This window comes from Gossypium hirsutum, chromosome A13 (assembly GCF_007990345.1).
Source record: "Gossypium hirsutum isolate 1008001.06 chromosome A13, Gossypium_hirsutum_v2.1, whole genome shotgun sequence".
In the NCBI taxonomy this organism is placed as follows: domain Eukaryota; kingdom Viridiplantae; phylum Streptophyta; class Magnoliopsida; order Malvales; family Malvaceae; genus Gossypium; species Gossypium hirsutum.
Genome location: NC_053436.1, coordinates 111,583,432 through 111,602,648, shown reverse-complemented (window position 1 = coordinate 111,602,648; position 19,217 = coordinate 111,583,432). Strand labels below are relative to the sequence as shown.

The 19,217-nt window shown below is 33.6% G+C and overlaps 3 protein-coding genes across 6 annotated transcripts; 2 read left to right on the top strand and 1 right to left on the bottom strand.

The window, feature by feature from the left end:
• Positions 1 to 74: 74 nt before the first annotated feature.
• On the top strand, positions 75 to 3,074 carry LOC107957683 (transmembrane protein 87A). 3 transcript variants are annotated; one of them, XM_041086000.1, is made up of 5 exons: positions 75 to 482; positions 956 to 1,851; positions 1,936 to 2,031; positions 2,110 to 2,246; positions 2,523 to 3,074. In XM_041086000.1, the coding sequence occupies exons 1-5, from the start codon at positions 383 to 385 to the stop codon at positions 2,689 to 2,691; spliced, it is 1,398 nt and encodes a 465-aa protein (XP_040941934.1). In that variant the 5' UTR covers positions 75 to 382; the 3' UTR covers positions 2,692 to 3,074. The 3 variants fall into 3 exon arrangements, with proteins under 3 accessions (XP_040941934.1, XP_040941933.1, XP_040941932.1); XM_041085999.1 differs by having other exon boundaries at positions 100 to 482; positions 947 to 1,851; XM_041085998.1 differs by having other exon boundaries at positions 102 to 482; positions 915 to 1,851.
• A 5,051-nt stretch (positions 3,075 to 8,125) lies between these two features.
• On the top strand, positions 8,126 to 9,335 carry LOC107957682 (transcription repressor OFP1). The gene has a single exon (XM_016893230.2). It carries the CDS (start codon positions 8,345 to 8,347, stop codon positions 9,287 to 9,289), a length of 945 nt encoding a protein of 314 aa, XP_016748719.2. The 5' UTR covers positions 8,126 to 8,344; the 3' UTR covers positions 9,290 to 9,335.
• A 3,990-nt stretch (positions 9,336 to 13,325) lies between these two features.
• LOC107957677 (probable serine/threonine-protein kinase WNK4) lies at positions 13,326 to 17,141 on the bottom strand. Of its 2 annotated transcripts, none has more exons than XM_041085996.1 (7): positions 16,614 to 17,141; positions 15,697 to 15,962; positions 15,376 to 15,599; positions 15,132 to 15,289; positions 14,744 to 15,038; positions 14,335 to 14,646; positions 13,326 to 14,116 (listed from the first exon to the last, which is right to left on the bottom strand). In XM_041085996.1, exons 1-7 carry the CDS (start codon positions 16,689 to 16,691, stop codon positions 13,668 to 13,670), a joined length of 1,782 nt encoding a protein of 593 aa, XP_040941930.1. In that variant the 5' UTR covers positions 16,692 to 17,141; the 3' UTR covers positions 13,326 to 13,667. The 2 variants fall into 2 exon arrangements, with proteins under 2 accessions (XP_040941930.1, XP_040941931.1); XM_041085997.1 differs by having other exon boundaries at positions 15,697 to 15,993; positions 16,614 to 16,750.
• Between the last annotated feature and the right edge of the window lie 2,076 nt (positions 17,142 to 19,217).

The following is a 19,217-nucleotide window of genomic DNA, read 5'->3' as shown; positions in this document are numbered from 1 at the left end:
AATTTTTTATAATTAAATGATTAAAATAAAATTTATCAATAGTTTATAATGTAGTTTATCTAATAATAATAACCAGGGTATGCACACGTGTTTCTTGGCGCGTTAAGCATACTGCCTTCGCACCGACAGTAAGGTTGTGCTTACTTCTTTGCTTAAAGTCATTTGGTTTCAATCTCACTCACTCTCCTACCCTTCGCCCCTCAAAATCGCCCGATCTACTTTCCCTAAGGTCAGGGCTGAAGACTAGTACCCCAATTCATCGTCATGGATTTCTCGTTTCGAATAGCCAATAAATCCTTTGACTTTTTAATCTTTGTTATATTATCAACTCTATTAACAACGATCCACGCTTCAATCCACATCTACCAGAATCAACTCTTCAATGAAGTCGGCAATGCTTACATTCTTCCCGGCGGCAGCGAAGGACTCTACGCTTCTCTCTCCTCCGACAACCCCGCCACCGACGGCCGCTCTTTTATTCGGTAAAATGAACGAAACATTTCATTTACTTAAGAACGTGAATCATTTTTTGTAAATGTAAAATGTAGCGTTGTTTGATCGGTTTTGGATTAGATCTGTTATGAAATCAAGTCATTGATGCTTATCGCATTTGCAGATTAATGAGGATTACCGGAAGATGCGTAATTATTATATTTAAAATTATGAAATGTGCTTTCTAAAATTTACTATTATTAATTGCTTATTGAAGTTAAAAATGATTATATGACTATATCTATGTTTTATGTGCCGTTCTCATTTGATAAATATATAAATTAAATCTGTAATTTAGACAATCGTGTAGTCGTCGATATAATAAAACAATTATGCTTGCCCATTAGTAAAACTAGAATTTTGGTGCTGAATTAAGGGTTCCATTTTCAAAATTTGATGTTTTGCTTGTAAGTTTTATATAGATTTGAAAATATTACATTTTGGAGGACTCAAGATGCTGCAGATGAACAATCCGAGATGGAACATAGTACCGGGTTGATACAGGCAGTGATTTTCGCGGCTGCTGATAGAAACAATATCGGCGGTTCAGCTTATGGTGGACAAAGGTCGATATGTTGCACCCCTGATCTTGCTAAGCTAGAAGGTTGCAAGCAAGGTGAAGTCATTAGGATACCTTCGGCAACAGAGATTAATTGGCCAATGGTTTTTAGTATACAGTTCAATGGGAATGATTTATCAACACAAATGAACAATGCTGAGGTTCCCATCAAGAAAACTGGGATGCATAATTTGTTTTTTATTGCATGTGATCCGAAACTCAAGGGAACAGTAATGAGTGGAAAGACGGTATGGAAGAATCCTGATGGTTATTTGCCTGGAAGAATGGCTCCATTGATGACGTTCTATGTGTACATGGCAATTGCTTATTTGTTGCTTAGTGCCATTTGGTTCTCCCAATACATGAGGTTTTGGGAAGATATCCTTCAACTTCAGCACTGCATTGCCGCAGTCATTGGTCTTGGCTTGTTCGAAATGATATTGTGGTATCTTGATTATTCTAATTTTAACAAAACAGGAATGAGACCTGTTGTAACTACAGCTTGGGTTGTAACAGTTGGAGCTATAAAGAAAACACTTTCTCGACTTCTCATACTTTCCGTTTCTATGGGCTATGGTGTCGTACGCCCAACTTTAGGTGGTCTTACCTCGAAGGTGCTTCTTATTGGAGCTACTTATTTTGTGGCATCTGAATTGCTTGACATTACCGAGCACGTAGGAACCATCAATGATGTATCAGGAAGAGCAAGACTCTTCCTAGGCCTTCCCGATGCGTTCCTTGATGCATTTTTGATATTGTGGATCTTTACATCTCTTTCCAAAACACTAGAGCAGTTACAGGTATCTTGTATTTCTCTTCTTTCAGATTTAATGATGGGAAATGTTACATTTCTCCTTTACGATAACCACACTTCTTTCATCCAGGCAAAGAGAATATCAGTGAAGTTGGACATCTATAGGAAATTCTCAAATGCATTAGCTGTGGCAGTGATTGCTTCTGTTGCATGGATAACTTATGAGGTTGTTTTGTCTAGATTTCAATTTCTTTCTTGGTTGGAATTTTCAAGAATGGTGGATCTGATTCGTTCGGTATTACAGATATACTTCAAAGCAACTGATCCATTCAATGAGAGGTGGCAAAGTGCTTGGATCATCACAGCTTTCTGGGACATACTTTCGTTTGCACTACTCTGTGTTATTTGCTACCTTTGGGCACCATCTCAAAGCTCCCAACGGTGCGTCTTATTCCTATAAAAAGTTCTTTCGAGCCAGTTTACGACCATAACCTTAAAAATGCTTAAAGGGTATGTCAACTGAGCTTTTGACCTGCTGTAGACGAGTTCATTCACCTGAAGCAAGTCCACCTTATGGCGCCATATTTTGATTTTTAGAATCTACATTCATTGGCAGGAATTCCCCCTATAAATAGGCTTCTCATGGTTATATTTTTTTGAGGGGTATCTTATAGCTTTAATTAATGTGTTTTCATTACTTATACCACTAATTGTCAGATATGCATACTCGGAAGATGTGGGAGAGGAATTCGATGATGAAGAAGCTCAATCTCTAACTAGGGGGCAATCGAACGGCGATGTGAGTTTAGTCAAGCAGGAGCAAAAGAATGGAAATGCTGCTATCTCCGATGAGGAAGATGAATCTGAAGAGGATAAAAGGGAGTAAAATCCATCGCCGGAACATGGTTTCTATCAAACCAACTTTCGAGCGGATCCCACGTGAAGATAAGCGTGTTATCCTCAGAGCAATGGTTTTTCGAATCCGATAACTTAATATTTTGACTCATGTCTATGTCTTCTGCTGTAGGTAAGAGAGAACTACTAGCTTACATCATATTTTGTCCATATTTTGTAGTGTTCTTCAATTGTACATGTGAAAAAAGGGGGTGCTGGATGGTCAAGCATTCTAGTTTAGAGAATAAAACAGGTAAAAATTAAAACGGCATCGTTATATCTCATGTCTTGATGCATGCGTTTTGGTGTTGTAATCTTTAATGTTTTTTCTTTATTGTAAAATATATTAGGCGTATGATTTGAAAGTTTGCTTAACATGATAGCGACATAATGTTATGTTTTGTTCCTATAAAGCTTCTAACTTTTTAATAAATTTCTTTTTAATAAATTGGACTCATTTATGAGCATGATGCGAGTAATATTAAAAGGTTATTTATAAGGGAAACAGTGGAGTTTGAATTAGTATCATTGGTATCGTGGATGATATAATAATCAGGAGCTTGCAGGTTTAAACGTGTTCAATGGAGGGTTTTCAAATATAGTAATAAATAATATATATAATAGCTTTAAAAAATATTGAGGGTTTTTTTCTTTTGGTACAATAAAAAATATTCAGGGTTAATAAGTCAATAACCTCATGTTTACGAGTGACATCCAAATTAGGGACATGATCTTTCAAAACTGCAACTTCAATGGTCAATGGTTTTCTCTTTTCTCCATGATTGTTGATCTCCATTGGTTGCTACAAAAGCTGAAAATTGCTTCTGAATCCGACAGTCCTCAACAATACTTATATTGGTTCCTTCAGCTGTCTCTTCATTAGAAAGACTAGTAACAACTGAGAAAGATGTTCGTACTGGTGAACAAATGACATCAAATGGCTACCTGTGACATACACCAAAAGTGCAAGTGTCCTCTAGCTTTTCATATTCATCATCAGTAGTCGATAGTTTCTCTTTTACCTAAGTAAGACATAGCATGTAGTAAATACTGCAGCATCTTGATTTTCAGTAGTATCGAAAAATGTGATTTGAAAACTTTATTTTTGTAAATTGAGTGTATAAATGTAAAATAGAAGTAATTTAACCGAGAAATTAATTGATTAAAGCTTAGGGACTAATTTGTAAAAGTCTAATCACTATTGAATTTAAATTAATAAAAGATTTGAGGACTTAAATAACAATTATCCAGAGGACCAAAATTACAATTAAACCAATTTTTGGCATGAGTTAATGGATGAGTATGTTAGATTCCACTTAGATTAATTAGTAATATTATTAACATGATTAAAGTTTAATTTAGTCAATTAAACTAGATTAATTAAAGACTAATTAGGAATAAATATGATAGTGGAATTTTCATGATCTTCTTCACTATACCACCATCCACCACCATAAATGAAAAGCCAATAAAAGCTTCCAAGTCCCTTTCGAATTCGACCATTAATTTGGTAAGAAACTAAGCTCTTTTCTTGTAATTTTTATATATTTTATAATTATGAGAGTTTGATTTAGCTAGCCCATGTATCAAATTGTTCAATTTTTGAGTTTTTAGCAAGTTGTCATTGTTGATAAATTGATGAATTAGGCTTGAATTTGATAGTTGTTAAGTTTAGATCATGATAAGGACTAAATTGTAAAGTTATATAAGCTTGTTTGTTAACTTTGTAAATAAGGGGCTAAATTGAATAAATGATTTTTTTTATGAAATTATGCTAAGAATAGAAAGTATAGGGTTCCTAATGAAAGAAAGTGAAATCGAATTTTGATCCGAAGCTAGGAATCGAAAAACATGCTTATCTCGAGTTCAGGGGCTAAATTGAATAAAATAAAAAATAAGAGTGTATTAAAAAAGGAGATTAAATAGGATCATTCATCACATGGAATCATTTTTAGTGAGCCGTTTAATCAACATTGTGTGCTAATATATATTATTGATTTGGTGTGTATATATATTGTTGTGTATAATAAGAATTGAATAAAAGTGGAGCTTGTAGAAGAAAGGTTAAAATTGTGGAATAGTCCATTAGAAATCTACTTATTTTGTGTTTTGAAAGGTAAGTTCTTATGGAACTTACTAGCCTTTGTTGTTAAATAGGTATGCTTATGTTTATTTTCATTTTATCTATATTTGAACTTCTGTTAAGGTTTTGGTAGAAATTAGCATACTTGACTAGGAACATAAATGAATTGAAATAAGTTGTGATAAGGGAATGATGTTATATCTATTGATTGCTAACTAGAAGAATGACAAGAAAATTAAATGCATCATGAATTGTATGTGTGATTCATGTTCAGACTTGATCGATGAATTTCAAAAGTTGATATGTGATAATCATAGCTCATGTTTATACAAATATGAATAATTGATGCCGATGTGAACTTAGTGAAGGGTCAGGATACAGTTGCCATGCCAATAGGTTCAGATGGGTGCTTGTGTACAGGTTAGTTGACGATGTGGAGATTATGTGTTATTTTGGGATCTAACATTTGCTATGAATCATCAAGTGTTCATTATCTCTTCGAAGGTCTTGGTGTGGTGGATGGATGTATTTGTATGTGTATATACATTTGATGCCTACGGGCTTTGCTCTTTAGTGCTCTGGTGTAGTGTTGTTTATGCTCATACGAGCTATCTTGGTGTGGTGTAGTTCACCCGCAAGTTTGAGTCAGTTTTACTAGGATTTCATTGGAAGAAATGCTAAAATTGAATCTTGAAATCGAAAAATGAAAAAAAAATCAAATTTGATAAACTATAAAGGTATGTGGTTAAATTTGTAATGGCTTGGATTAGTAGTTTGATGAAAGTTTATGAAATTGTGATGAACTTATTTGAATTGGTACAATTTGGTGATGAATTGGGTCATGTTTATAATGTTTAATACATATGGATACCTATGTTTCTTATGCTCACTTTGTTTGTGACATTATGTGTCATGTTCTAGCTAGATGTATGCATAATCTTTTGGTAGTTAATTTGCTCACCTATGATCAAGGTAAGTGTTATAAATTCCATTTAAACTTACTAAGCATTAAATGCTTATCTATTTTTGTTTTCTTTACATATAGATTCTTATTCTTCGGAACTCTCAAAGCAGGATTAGTTTAGATATCACACTATCATCAAGACGGTAGAAATATGCTCATTTTGGCATCTAATATTGTAGCATGTATATCGAGTCTTTTGATATTTAAATGGTCATCCCTAATGTGAATTTCAATGTTGTATTTCTAGGTTAAGGTTATGTTTGTATGTGAAGGTTGGGAAATCGCCTAGTTTATACCTAGTTTTTTATCATGTTTAATTCAATTTGAATTTTTTGATCTTAAGAAGTTTAGCAAGCTTCATGTACCCAAATTGCATGATATGATGACTTGAGGAATTGGAATGAACCCTTATATTGTGAATTTTTATTTTCTTTTTAGGTCATAAAAATCAACTATATTGTTTTATATGACAGACTGAAACCGATCTACTGTAATTCAGTGTTGCAAATTAAAACTAGTTTCGCACTTAACTTAAGGAGCTTGAATACAAACATTTTTATTGTGTTTTAGTTAAGTTTTCTATCTAACCTTTAAATTCAATAAAAAATTATATTTTGAGTTTTTCTATGACCTTGGGGACTGAATGAGGCCTAAAGGTGAGCTAACATACTTAGTGAGTGTGCATGACACCATTCAAAGGTGTAGGAACTCAATGCTTGTCGTTGTGTTGCAAAACGGGAAGTTCGATGTCGCAACGTAGGAAGCAGAATGCAAGAATTGCAAGCCTTTGGTGTCGGGACGTTCCCTATTTGAGGTAGCGACATCAAATCATTGTTTTCAAAGTCACTACATTTCACCCTTGAAGTCACAACGTTGGTTCGGTAAAGGTTGGAGTGATGTTGATGCTAAGTTTTATTTTGCTACGCCTACTAATGGGAGTTGTTTTGCTGCTTTTTTTTTCATTCTTTTTTTGTAAAAGTGAAAAATTTATGAATATTATTGGTATTTGGTTCACTTTGCTTTGGTGCATATTTACTTCTCCACAACCTACTTAGATATAATTATGGTATTTTGATTATTGATGTAAATTCTAGAAAAGAACATTAATGGCTGATTCACTTAATTATGCTTTAAGTTAAATATGTTAGAATAAGGCTTGTGAAGAGGGGGAGCTATAGTTGTTCCGGCGATTAGCTTCCTGATTTGCTAAGGAGAAGACTGTTGAGGCAAGTTTTTGAAATGGCCTACTAAGTGCCAATTGGAAGTTGGCAATTTATTGAAACAAATTGCTTTGAATTGTGTTGTGATAAGTGCTTAATTTCTCTATTTATTTGTGATATTTCTCTATTATTTATATTTATATTTTCTTTAGGGAATAATTGTAAAAAAGTGACCTTAAAGTTTATTTTTGACAAAAATTTTGTGCGTTTAGGACTTTCAACATAGCACAACTTCAATATTTTGGTCATAACTTGAACTACAGACCTTTGTTTTGAGATTATAATATACCAATTTGAAGGGAATTGAAAGATTTAACTGAAATTATTTCATGATCTGAGCAAAAAAAAGTGTTAGGGAGACATTCGAAAATAACTGGAAGTTTGATGTGAATTTGCCAAGAAACCTAGAAAAATTCCGTTTTATTTAATTAAGAAAATTTTTTATATTTTCTCTAGTATATTATTTTTCCTATTAATAAACATTATTAGATTAAGATTTATGGGAGATGGAGACATAACCATTCCTAGTTTTATTTTTTCTCTTTAATATATGGAGCCTGATTTTCTAGTTGAAGATTAATCTAAGTTTTATTCAATGAATTTGTGAAGGGCGCTTATTACTGTTATTTTGAGACTGGCATGGAGTGCACATCTTTACCTGATATGAAAGGAGAAAAACTGTATACAATTCATGAATTTGAGGAACAGAGCAAGAAATTATAGGAACAATAAAGGAGATAATGAGAATGAGGCATATGGGGGTTAATGTGAATGAGTGATCAAGTAATAGAAGGCTTCGTACAGCATGGGGAATTCCAAATGTATAGGATAGATATTTGTAAACATTAGTTTTTCTTTATAATTTTCGTAGCAAAATTCTGCTTACTGGGTAAATAAAAGCACATTTATCCAAAAAAAGAAGAAGATCCTAATAGACTTGTTGTAATTTAGTTTTGAGTACATTGAGGTAGGCATTGTTTTCACTTGCCACTATATTTTAGAAAGGAGGCTTAGGTTCGTTCCTTTGCTTTGTACCGCTAAGAATTAAGGGTGTCTCTTCTCTGAATGTAAACTTTGGTTGTCTCAAGGGATAAATTACTTTTTCTTAAAAAAAAAAAATTCCAGTGTGAATAAATTATAAACGGGCACAAAGAGAGGCATAATAATTGGGCAGACTATTTTTGTACCCTTTGGATAGCTGTAAGCTTATTATTATTATTATTAAATTATGCTTGAGGGCAGAAAAAGGCTTTAGTATTAAATAGAGAGGAAAGAAAGCAGAAAGCAAGTGTGAAAGATGCAGAGAATTGGAGGGGTGTCCATTGTCCAAGTAGTGTGGTGAAGTGACAAAGAAAGAGTTGTATTATCCAAGTCTCAGATGGGTAATTACAGGTTCAGGTTCTCAGATATGATACCAAATGCCTGGTTTTACAAGCTCAAAGACATGAACAAAACCCGAACACATCACAGCAAGCAAAAGAAACTTCCCACATCACAAACACACCACAATTCCAAGCCTAGGCACTTCACCTCGGAACCTTTCAAAGCTGCCAGATTACATGTCGAAGCCTCCGGCGATCCACCAAGAAAATCATTGAAGAGAAGAGACAGAAGAAGAACAGTTTACAAGCCTTCTCCCAGAGCCATCTCATCTGCGTCTGCTGGTTTCAGCCGCCATACCATACCCATACTTAACAACTCTGCTCATCACTATTCTCTTTCTCCATTTGAGAGTTACCCTGAATCATCCGACTCAGAGGATGATGAATTTTTGGCTCCTCCACCCTCCACTTCTTACAATTGTCAACTTAGTTCTTCCACTACTGATATCATCATCGACATGCATAACACAAGCAAATTCGACGCAATATCTGAACTTGAGCTTCCTCCAATATTGACAAAGCTACCAAAGTCCAATCACAAGGCAGATGAATGCACCAAGTTGATGAGGAGCTCATCTCCCAGAAGTAGTCCTCTGGTGAATAAAGCTTCGGGAATAAAGCTTCGGGCCAATTCTCCAAAAATTGCAAGCAAGAAGATTCAAGCTGCTTATGCGCGAAAGAGCATGTCACCTTGTAGGTACTTAAAGTTTAGGAATAGGAGCATTGCAGAAAGTCTTGCAGTCGTCAAGTCTTCGCTGGATCCACAGAGAGACTTCAGGGATTCTATGGTTGAGATGATTGTGGAGAATAATATTCGGAGTTCAAAGGAACTAGAAGATCTTCTTGCTTGTTATCTTTCTCTTAATTCTAATCAATACCACGATCTTATCATTAAAGCATTCGAGCAAATCTGGTTTGATATGACTAACCTACGCTTGTAAAATTCCCAGAAATAAATGTTTTGACTTGGTCTGTTTTCAGCTTTTATTTTTTTTCTCATTTTTTATTTATTTATGTCGAATATCTTTTCTTATCATGAATTCTTATAGTAAGTTTCCGGATGGGCGGGAGTGAACACTGTTCTAGCATACACTCTTGTACTATGGAGTCGATGAATGCTCTGTGCATTCTGTGATCCTTTTTGTCGCGGAGCATAATTATAACACAAGAAGCCACTTGTTGGATAATAATAATGAAAAATATCATAATATTGTAAGACCATGATTATTAAGCATGATAAAAGTTTCTTAATATCATGAAACAGGTGGAAAATGTTTTGTATAATATGAAATATCTAGGAGGAGTCAGAAAGGTCAAATTTTTAAGCCCGATGAGTAAATGGAAAGAACCTTTGACTTGAGCAATCTGATATAAATATATAATAGGCTAAGCAGTTAAGAAATTTATAGAGTAAATCTTGTAAGAATTAAGTGATAACTCGTTTGTAGTAGCAAGAGGATGAAGCAAACAGTAGAAATTAACAATGAGATATTTGGGTCAGCAAACAACTTAATTAAGCGGATTTGTGAGTGAGACGAGTAAACCAAAACAAGGTCCAAAAAGGAAAAGGAAAAGCAAAAGGAGATTGTTACTTATATTATCAAGTAAGCCTGAAGAGCGTCATCAATATGATTGCTTGGCTTTTACTAGACAAGCATGATTGCTTTTGCATGAATGCGACTCTTACTGGTATTCTGTATACAATTGGAAATTAATAAATGAGGAATGTGGGGTAAAGGGTTGGAATATTTATTTATATATGCTCTGCTCCGTCGAAGTTGGCTTAGGAAGTTCCATATTGATTGGATCTGCCATTTCGGCATACATAAGATTGAAAGCTCTTTTCGAAGAAGTATATATAGAGGTCTACATCACAAATTAAATATGCTGTCAAGTTGTAAAAGAAATTAATAGACTCGAAAAGTTTAGACAGCTAGAATTGCAATTTAGGCCTCCAATCTTGTCTAAAGTTAATCCTTCATTATTAATTATTTTGCTATATATTAAAGCTGAAAGAAGTTTAGACAATAGACACTCACCAGACGCCAAGGCAGTAATTCCACGTTAGCTTGCCTTTAGCATAATGGGCAGGGTAGAGGCCACCTTGTCTGTAAGGCAGCAGATATTAGCATATATAACTATATTGGGACTTGGGAGCTCCGAATTCAGTTTTCACCCTCTTTCTACCTGTGGTTAAACCTGCCACTTTGGAACAGTGTGTTCCCATGCTGATCTCATTCCATTCCCAGCCTCAAGTGTGTGTTTGATTAGCTGGATAGCAAGTACTCAAAGGAGCATTATATTTATTTATTTAACAATAATTTTCTCTTCTTTCTACATCAGTAAATTAAGACCACTAATTGATATTATAATGATCCCTTTTGTAAATGTATAGAATATATTATTCTTATTAATAGCTTGAGCAAATTTTGAAAATTTAATGGTGAATTTTATAATTATTCTCTTATCTATAATAATTTACAACTTTGTTTTGAATTAACTACTATATTTTTCATTACTTACTAAAATATCACTTTAATTTTCAATTATTCGTAATATATTAATTAGTTTTACTTAAATATTTTATTAATTTTTGAAACTTTTAGTTTAAAATGATTTAAAACATTGACTAAATTGTGAATTAACATAATTTTAAAATTTAAATTATAATTAAAAATATAATGCGACAAAAATTTTGGTTTTTTAACGTAAAAGTTATTTATTTTATTAATAGCTTATATAATTTATACAATTATAATTATGAAGTAGGTTGTTACGTTGTCAACCATTTAACTTTATTTTATACAATTCTTTTTAATAATTAACAAATTTATTATAATTTCAAACTTAAATGTTTAATCATGTTATTAAAATTAAAAAATATATCATTTATATTAATAGCTTTTCTAGAATTTTAAAATTATATATAATTATCTCTTCATTTAGTATAAATTTATCCATAAATTATAAAATGTTAGAAATTATTCTCTAGCTACCATTTTTTATTCAAAAAAATCAATTAAAAACTTTTAGAATTTAATGACGTTAACTAACTATATTTTAATTAAATTAGTTTATTTCATTTTTAACATACTTAACTAGAGAAATTTTATTAATTGAAATTCAAAGAATTGATTTAAATTTTATTAATTTTGAAATAGATTATCATCATTATCTTCACTCTATTTTTAAGTATTAATGAATTAAACTTTAAATTAAATCATAAAATTACATATTTATACAACGTAATTAATTTTAAAACTTTAAAGAATATTTATGCGAGAAAATAACATAATATATCAAATAATAATGTTTCAAACCGAAACATGAGAGCATGGGGAAAATTTGACAAATTAAGTCTCGAATCAAATATATTTACAATTCATACATTTTTCAATATTTATTTTATAGATAGAATCGAATATTTATCATGTATTTTTAATATTGTTTGAGAAAATTAAAATTTTACTAACAATGACTATTTTTTTTTTATTTCTTTTGATTTCATAAGATATAAATAGTGATGCAAATTAATGTTATCTGAAACTATAATTAAATAACCATTTATTGATCAATTATTAAACATTTTTCTAAAAAATAATTAAATAATCCTAAAAACCTTTAGTTATCATTTACTATGGTAATTTTGATTTGGGCCTTGTTTTTAATCTCCCTAAGGGACTTGATCATACCTTTAACTCATGACATCAAACCAAAGAAACTCTTATACAGTTTTTTCACTCATATCTTAAATAACATATATGGTTGTTATGGATCAACAAATGGCACGTGGAGAAAAAATCTTATATAGCATAAGAAGCATATGGTTTAATAGAAATGCCGCTTTATGGAAGCATCAAATGCCAACAGGGGTGTATCAAGCAGCATGCTAATGGTTATCTTCACGGTTAGCTGGCTGCTCGCATTGTTCATGAGGTTCAGGCAATCCTGCCACAGATGAATGTGGTTGATGATGTACAATGGCGTAAACCACCGATTGGTAAGCTTAAATGCTATATTGATGGGGCCATTTTTATGAATGATGGGGCTGTTGGTTGGGCGGCCATTGTGTGGATTGATTCGAGTCAGTTCGTTAAGTGCATATTTGGTTTTAAGAAAGGCAACTTCGACCCTTTTATAGCTGAAGTTATAGCTGCTCGAGGGGCACTCCCATGGCTTTGTTCTTTGCATGCGGAGGATATCATTTTGGAAACCGATAACCGCGGTTCTTTCCCATAGTTCTTCGTTTAATTCTTTATCTTCATTGGATATGTAGGAATGCTAATAAAACACTCATTTTTAGGTAACAACAACTTTTGACCATGTAAATACTCTAAATTTGTTATTTGTCCTCCTGTTATGAAAATTTTAATGTCCGGTTGCAATCATAATTTAGGCGAAAATGAGGGGATATAGGATTAACTATATTGGGTAAGCCTATTAGCTTGGGTTTAAGTTCTCCTCATTTTCTCTTTTTATCCTAATTTTAATTTAATGAAATGATTTTTCCTTAATATAAAAACCAAAATATTCAAATAGTAAATGCTAATAGCTTTTAGTTTTATAATATTTGTATGTTAAAAATAATTATATTATTAAAAATAAAAAGTTATCATTTATAATAATAGCATTTGTAAAATTTTAAAATTTTACATAATTATTCTTTTATACATTTATTTAGTATAATTTTATCTATAAATTATTAAATATTGAAAATTTTTATAAATTTTGTAAAAAAATCAATTTAAATTTGTAAAAGTTAATGACTTAACAAACTATATTTTAATTAAATTAAATTATTTTATTTTTAACATACTTAAAAGCAAAAAATTTATATATTAATTTGAAATCTAAATTAATTAAAATTTTATATTTGAGTTTATTAATTTTGGAGTAGATTTTTTATTTTTTTGGTATTCTACAGGTCTATTTTAATGTTCATAATCGATGATGTGATTGCCCCCTGAACGATGTCAATTTCAAAGTTAGAACTTACATCCTCCTTTTAAAAATACAATATACATTATCATTACATCCAACACTCCGTAATCATATATCTTATAACTTTATGCTGGAAAATGTCTCAATTTTTACCCAAAGCACTCTGTAATCAAAGATAATAGTATATAGTGTGATTGGAGCAACACTAGCTAATCGTATAGCCAATATACACGACTCAATTAATCCCTTAATTATGTCTTCTTAAGGCAAAACTCGGGGTGTACTTGATGCAGTCGTCCATCCCTGGGTGATGAAATTAAAAGAAAGGCAGTGAGTGGAGCATTGACGTGTAAAACTGGTGGGAGTGGAGAGCTAGGCCTAGGATTTTATGCGGTTCTTCCCTGAAGTCCTCTGTGTCCTTTTGGTAGGAACCTCACAAGGTGACTGAAACCCAATATCCTCCACAGCTCCAACAGTCTTAAACAACCGTCTCTTACTCACCTCTTCCACTAATGATCGGTGAAGTAGTTGGCTCCTAATATCTACTAGCGATCGATTCCTTGTTAGCTTTCGATTGCCCATCAACAATCTCGTATGTTTTGAACTACAAGCTGCATGTGATTCCAAAGCCTTGTTACTACCTATTGACAGCCCGCTTCTTGAACTTTCTCCATGCCAAAATCTTGTCGAGTTGTGAATTCTTGAGCTGACATGTTTGCGTGCTGTTGTTGTAGGGCTCATATCAGGATTGGGGTCATCTCCGGACAAGTAACTAAAGTTGGAATATATTCCTGAGTGCGAAGAGCTCTGAGAGCTGGTATCATCATCTGCGATAACAATCTGACAATGATTTCTCTTTTTTATTTATTATTTTGCTTAATTCTAAGGCCAGTTTAAGTAAATAATTATGTGATACCGAAAGTGACAAGACAAAGAATAGCTTGCAACCCCATGGATAATATAACTCAGTCTAGGAAGGAAAACCTAAACATTAGTGCAACAAACATATATGGATTGACAAACAATATATACACTAGAATCGTACCTCGAAGCCAATCGCAGCCATGTGACATCAAGACAGACATTTGGGATGAAGAACAGGAGGAGAAAGAGTAAAACGGATGATGACACCCATCATCATCATCTACCTGGTAGTTATATGTATTATGGGCTTGATGTCTAGGGAGGTCTGATTTTTTCCATTGTGGGACTAGAGCTGAAATTTCACCATCAATCATTTCTGCAATTTCAAGTGGATCCCAATCGGTTATCTCAAGCTCCTTCACCATTTCAGTTGCCACATCCAATGGCGTATCTTCCACAATATCAAAGGGAAAGTAGATGTTCCTAGTAGATCCTGCAACACAAGGCCGTGTGGATTAGAATGATTCACTACTTTTTTTCAAACAATTGGATATGTTAGTAACTCGAAAAAATAGGGCCTGATCTCATACCCTCTGTATCTGCAATCTGAACTTTAAGGAAGATGGTATCATCTTCAGGATTAAGCTTCCCAGTGATGGTCATGTCTGTTCTGGGTGGATTATCGTTGAGGTGCAATTTCTCGATTTCACTTTGATTTAGAAAGAGCTTTGGACTCCCAAGCCTCGTCGCTTCATCCTTAGCGAGAAATGGGTCAAGCAATAGTTGTTCCGCTGATAGTCTGTTAGAAGCATTTACTAGACATTTGCCAATAAATCTCTGTGCATCCAAGTCTTGAATCTGGTAGAATGCCCCTGGTAGCTTCCCCTGAACAAAGGAAGTGGCATGCATGTCAGTCAAACTCCGATTAAGTGAGATCGACCTATTAAATCTAATACTGCCATTGAAACTGGACCATACCGAGGTCACTTTCTTGTAAATTTGAGCTGGATTGGCACATTCACTATATGGATATTCGGATGTAAGCATCTCTAACACACACATGCCAAAAGAGTAGACATCAACGAGTTGATTGTAATCCTCTTCATATAATTCTGGTGCCATGAACTCTGGAGTGCCTATCGATGGACATTGGAGTCAAACACTCTAGAGGTAGCATACCTACATATAGCAAGCAAGCATGGAATAAGGAAACGGTGGGTACCTATAACACTGTGGGCTGATTTGGATCCTCGGAGAATGGCTGCAAGCCCTAAATCGCCAATCTTAACTTGCCCAAGATGGCCATTAACAAAAATGTTGTCACACTTAAGGTCTCTGTGAATAACTGGAGGGTCATGAGCATGCAGATATACAAGACCCTGCAGTATTTGGCGAGCCCAATTCTTAATGGCGCGGATGTCCACCCGTTTATATTTCTTCCTGTATCTGCAGATTTGGTTGACAGAAATCTCATCATCAATTAGTGGTTTATTTACTTGTGTTGAAGAGGTAGGAGTAGAAGAAGAGTAAGAAAGAGCAGTACTCTCTGAGAGATCCTGAAGTGAACATTTCAGTTATGAAATTGAAGGTCTTGCGATGAACATCGATCCAGGAGGAGTGGAATCTTATGATAGAATCATTACTGAGGGTGCTGAGGAGGTGAACTTCTGAGTACAGCCTCTGCAAATCCTCTGGCGATCGGAGCACCTCATTCAGTTTTACCTGGTTCCACGCCACCTCCATTCCCAGCACCTCATCGATTGCTTTATACACTGTTTTCATTGCACCTTTCCCCAGCATTTCTTCAAACTAATGGATGCATTTTGGAAACACCAATAGACTGGTCAAATCAATGTCCAACCAGGAATTAACAACATTTTCCTCTCTACTTTTTTTTTTTTGTGTGAAACCCTCGAGTAAATGATCAAATTCCACGTGCATTAGTTGCTTCCACAATTGTTATTATTAGTAGTCTTTTTTTTTTTTGTTCTAATTTAATTTATATTATAATGTAAAGTTGTCTGATGCTAACAGCGAAATTAATAATTGAATATTAAATGACCTTCAATAACTCTATTTTAATGTAATCCATTTTGATAATTTTTCTATTTTAAAAATGCTAATCCACTCATAGTCATGGGCCATCAACTTGCTGGAAGAGTCGTGCTAGTGATAGCTACCAATTAGTGTTGACCACCCGCCCCCTAAAGACTAGTTTAACAAATTAAAATTCGGAAAACAATCTGATGCGAATTCGATCATAAGCATCCACGGATTTGTAAATTAAATCACGCTCCCCCGCCCCCGTTCTTTTGCAGTTTAATTTTATTCGATATAAACTTCTTATAAGGCTAAAAGAAAAATAAATCTTTTCACATCAAAAATGCCTGTGAAATTCAGCAAGAAGCATGTCGGGAAAAAAAGTAGAGGAAATTAAGATGAGAATTTGCAATTACTTACCCGACCATATCGTCCAGAAGGATCAGTTTCAACGTAATCATGATCCTTGGCTTCATCGAACTGCTTTTTACGCATCATGTTTGTGCAAGCTAGCCAGACGTACAAGAAAATTGAAATTAACTAAAAGCAAGTAATATGTATCTTGTTTATAATAAAGGTGTATATAGATATTGGCAGGTTGGAAGTGGGAGAAAAAGGATATGTATTATTTTAGTTAAAAAGATGGGGGGGTGGATATTTGTAAGAGGAGGGGAGAGGAGACAAGAGAAGAGAAGACACCAAATTAAAGAAGCCAAAAGAATCCTATCAACAGAAGAAAAGAAGAAGAAGAAGCAGCCAAAATAGAGAGAAAGAGAGGTGATGGCTCTGGGCTGGCTGGCTGGAGTAGCCAATAATACGTTAGTTTAGCATGAAAAAGATAAAGCCATTTTCACTATTGCACGTGAGAAACTAACATTTGATCCAGGTTGACACGTACAGGAATTGATGATGAAGAAATTAAGATAAAAAGGTTGGTGTTCCTTAGAGAAATGGGTATCTAGTGCAAGAATTGTAGCGATATTGGTAAGTGAAGGAATACTTTTTGACATTCAATCAAATATTTAATTGTGGGAGAGAACTATGAGATTGATTTGACTGAGCAATATCGATGCATGGGTCCGAATATCTGTGGCTACACTTTGTTAGTAGCAGCAATATTAACAATTTGTGTGGAGGATGATGAGAGAGAATCCCAAAAAGAAAGAAAGACTATACTATCAATACTTTGATGAATAATTTCTTTACATAAATATTAAAAATAATTTTTTATTTAATATGTAATGTTATACATAAATTTTAATTTAGTGTAATTTTATATTTAAAATTTTAGTTTAATTCAATTTTCATAAATTATTAATAATATTATTAAATTAACATCATTTTATGTTAATCTATTATATATAATTACACTAAATCAAAATTAATGTATCAACGAAAATAAATATGATAAATATGTGCAAATTAAAGGCAATTAATACAAGGAAATTATAGATGAGAAGAAGACGAAGGCAGGCAGGGAAACAATGATTTTGTGATTAGAAATTAAGGCAGGTCCTACAAAGAGATGATATATGGATGAGAAAAACTTAAAACCAGCAAGGAGGTGGATGGCATCAAATTTAAATTAGGCACGTTACTTTACATTAATTCTTTTTTTTTTCCTTCTGTGGAGCAACACTCCAATTCCCATTCGCATATTGAACAAAAAAGAAGATTTCCAACTCGCATTTCTCAAGCGATATGGATTCCACTTAATTTGTATCAGTATGTCAACCTTTGACTTTAGCCATTTCCTGACTAGCCGTAGCTATGTACTACAAGATTTTTGTGTGTAAACTTTTATTAAAAAGAAAATAAACCAACCCATGAGAGTACAAACAGTAAACAAAAGAAAAAAAAAACCAATAATCCTGGAAGGAATACATGAGAACCACCTCAAGCAGAAACTCAAATTCCCCCAAATACAAGCAAAACAAAACACTTAGGGTGGAGCCGGTAGTCCATCTCTACTAAGCACATTGACAAAAGAAGATGGTGGCTGTGAAAGCCAATTCTCTGGACATATCTTCCGTTTGAATTGAGTCGCAACCCAATCAGCTGCCATATTGGCTCCTCGTCGAATGGAAGGCAATCTATACTTAGGAACAAGTTTAAGACGATCAACAATGTTAGCAGCAACCACTTTAACACACCACGAAACATTTTGATTCTTGAAGTATACAAATTTGAACACGTCCAAAGAATCAGTCTCAAAAACCACTTTTTCGTATTTGTTCCATAAAGCCAATTGCACACCCTGCTCACAAGCTCTAAATTCAGACATCACTGCAGAACTCACATTAACAAGACAGCCAAAACCATTAATCATCTCACCATTGCAATTTCTCACCACAACCCCTACGCCTGCATCTCTTGTAACTAAATCAAAAGCCCCATCTGTATTTACCCAACCCACATCAGGCTTTATCCAACCAACATTTTCCTATTCCTTTCTTTCGGGTTTAGAATTCTTTAATCACAAACTCCACACACCTTCAACAAATTTTAATCTTTCCATAGCACCAACAATATTAAAATCTAAGTGCTAAAAGTAACATATTTTAGTCTCATTCGTAATATATTTTTGGGTGATTATTCGACGTTAATGGTGAATTTTATGTTTTTAATCATTTAAATTCATATTTTTATATTTAGAAGAGCATTTAGGAACAAAAGAAGCGAAAACTAGAAAATTGGAGAAAGATACAAGGGTCACACAGGCTGGATCATTCCATATGGCCTGGACACACGGCCGTGTGATCCACACGGGCTGCTACACGGCCATGTGGCAGGTCGTGTCGATTTCTCGAATTGCACTCCAAATAGCAGAAAAACGCGATTTTTAGAGTTTTTCGGGTATTATAAGACTTATATATCACAAAAATAAGAAGATAGGAGGGAGTCATCATAGAATATTTAAGAAAATAACTCAAAAAAACACCATTGAAGCGAATTCTGAAGTAGATTTCCATCAAAATTGAAGATTCTCAGTTAATTTTTCAGGAAATTATAATGAGTTTCTTC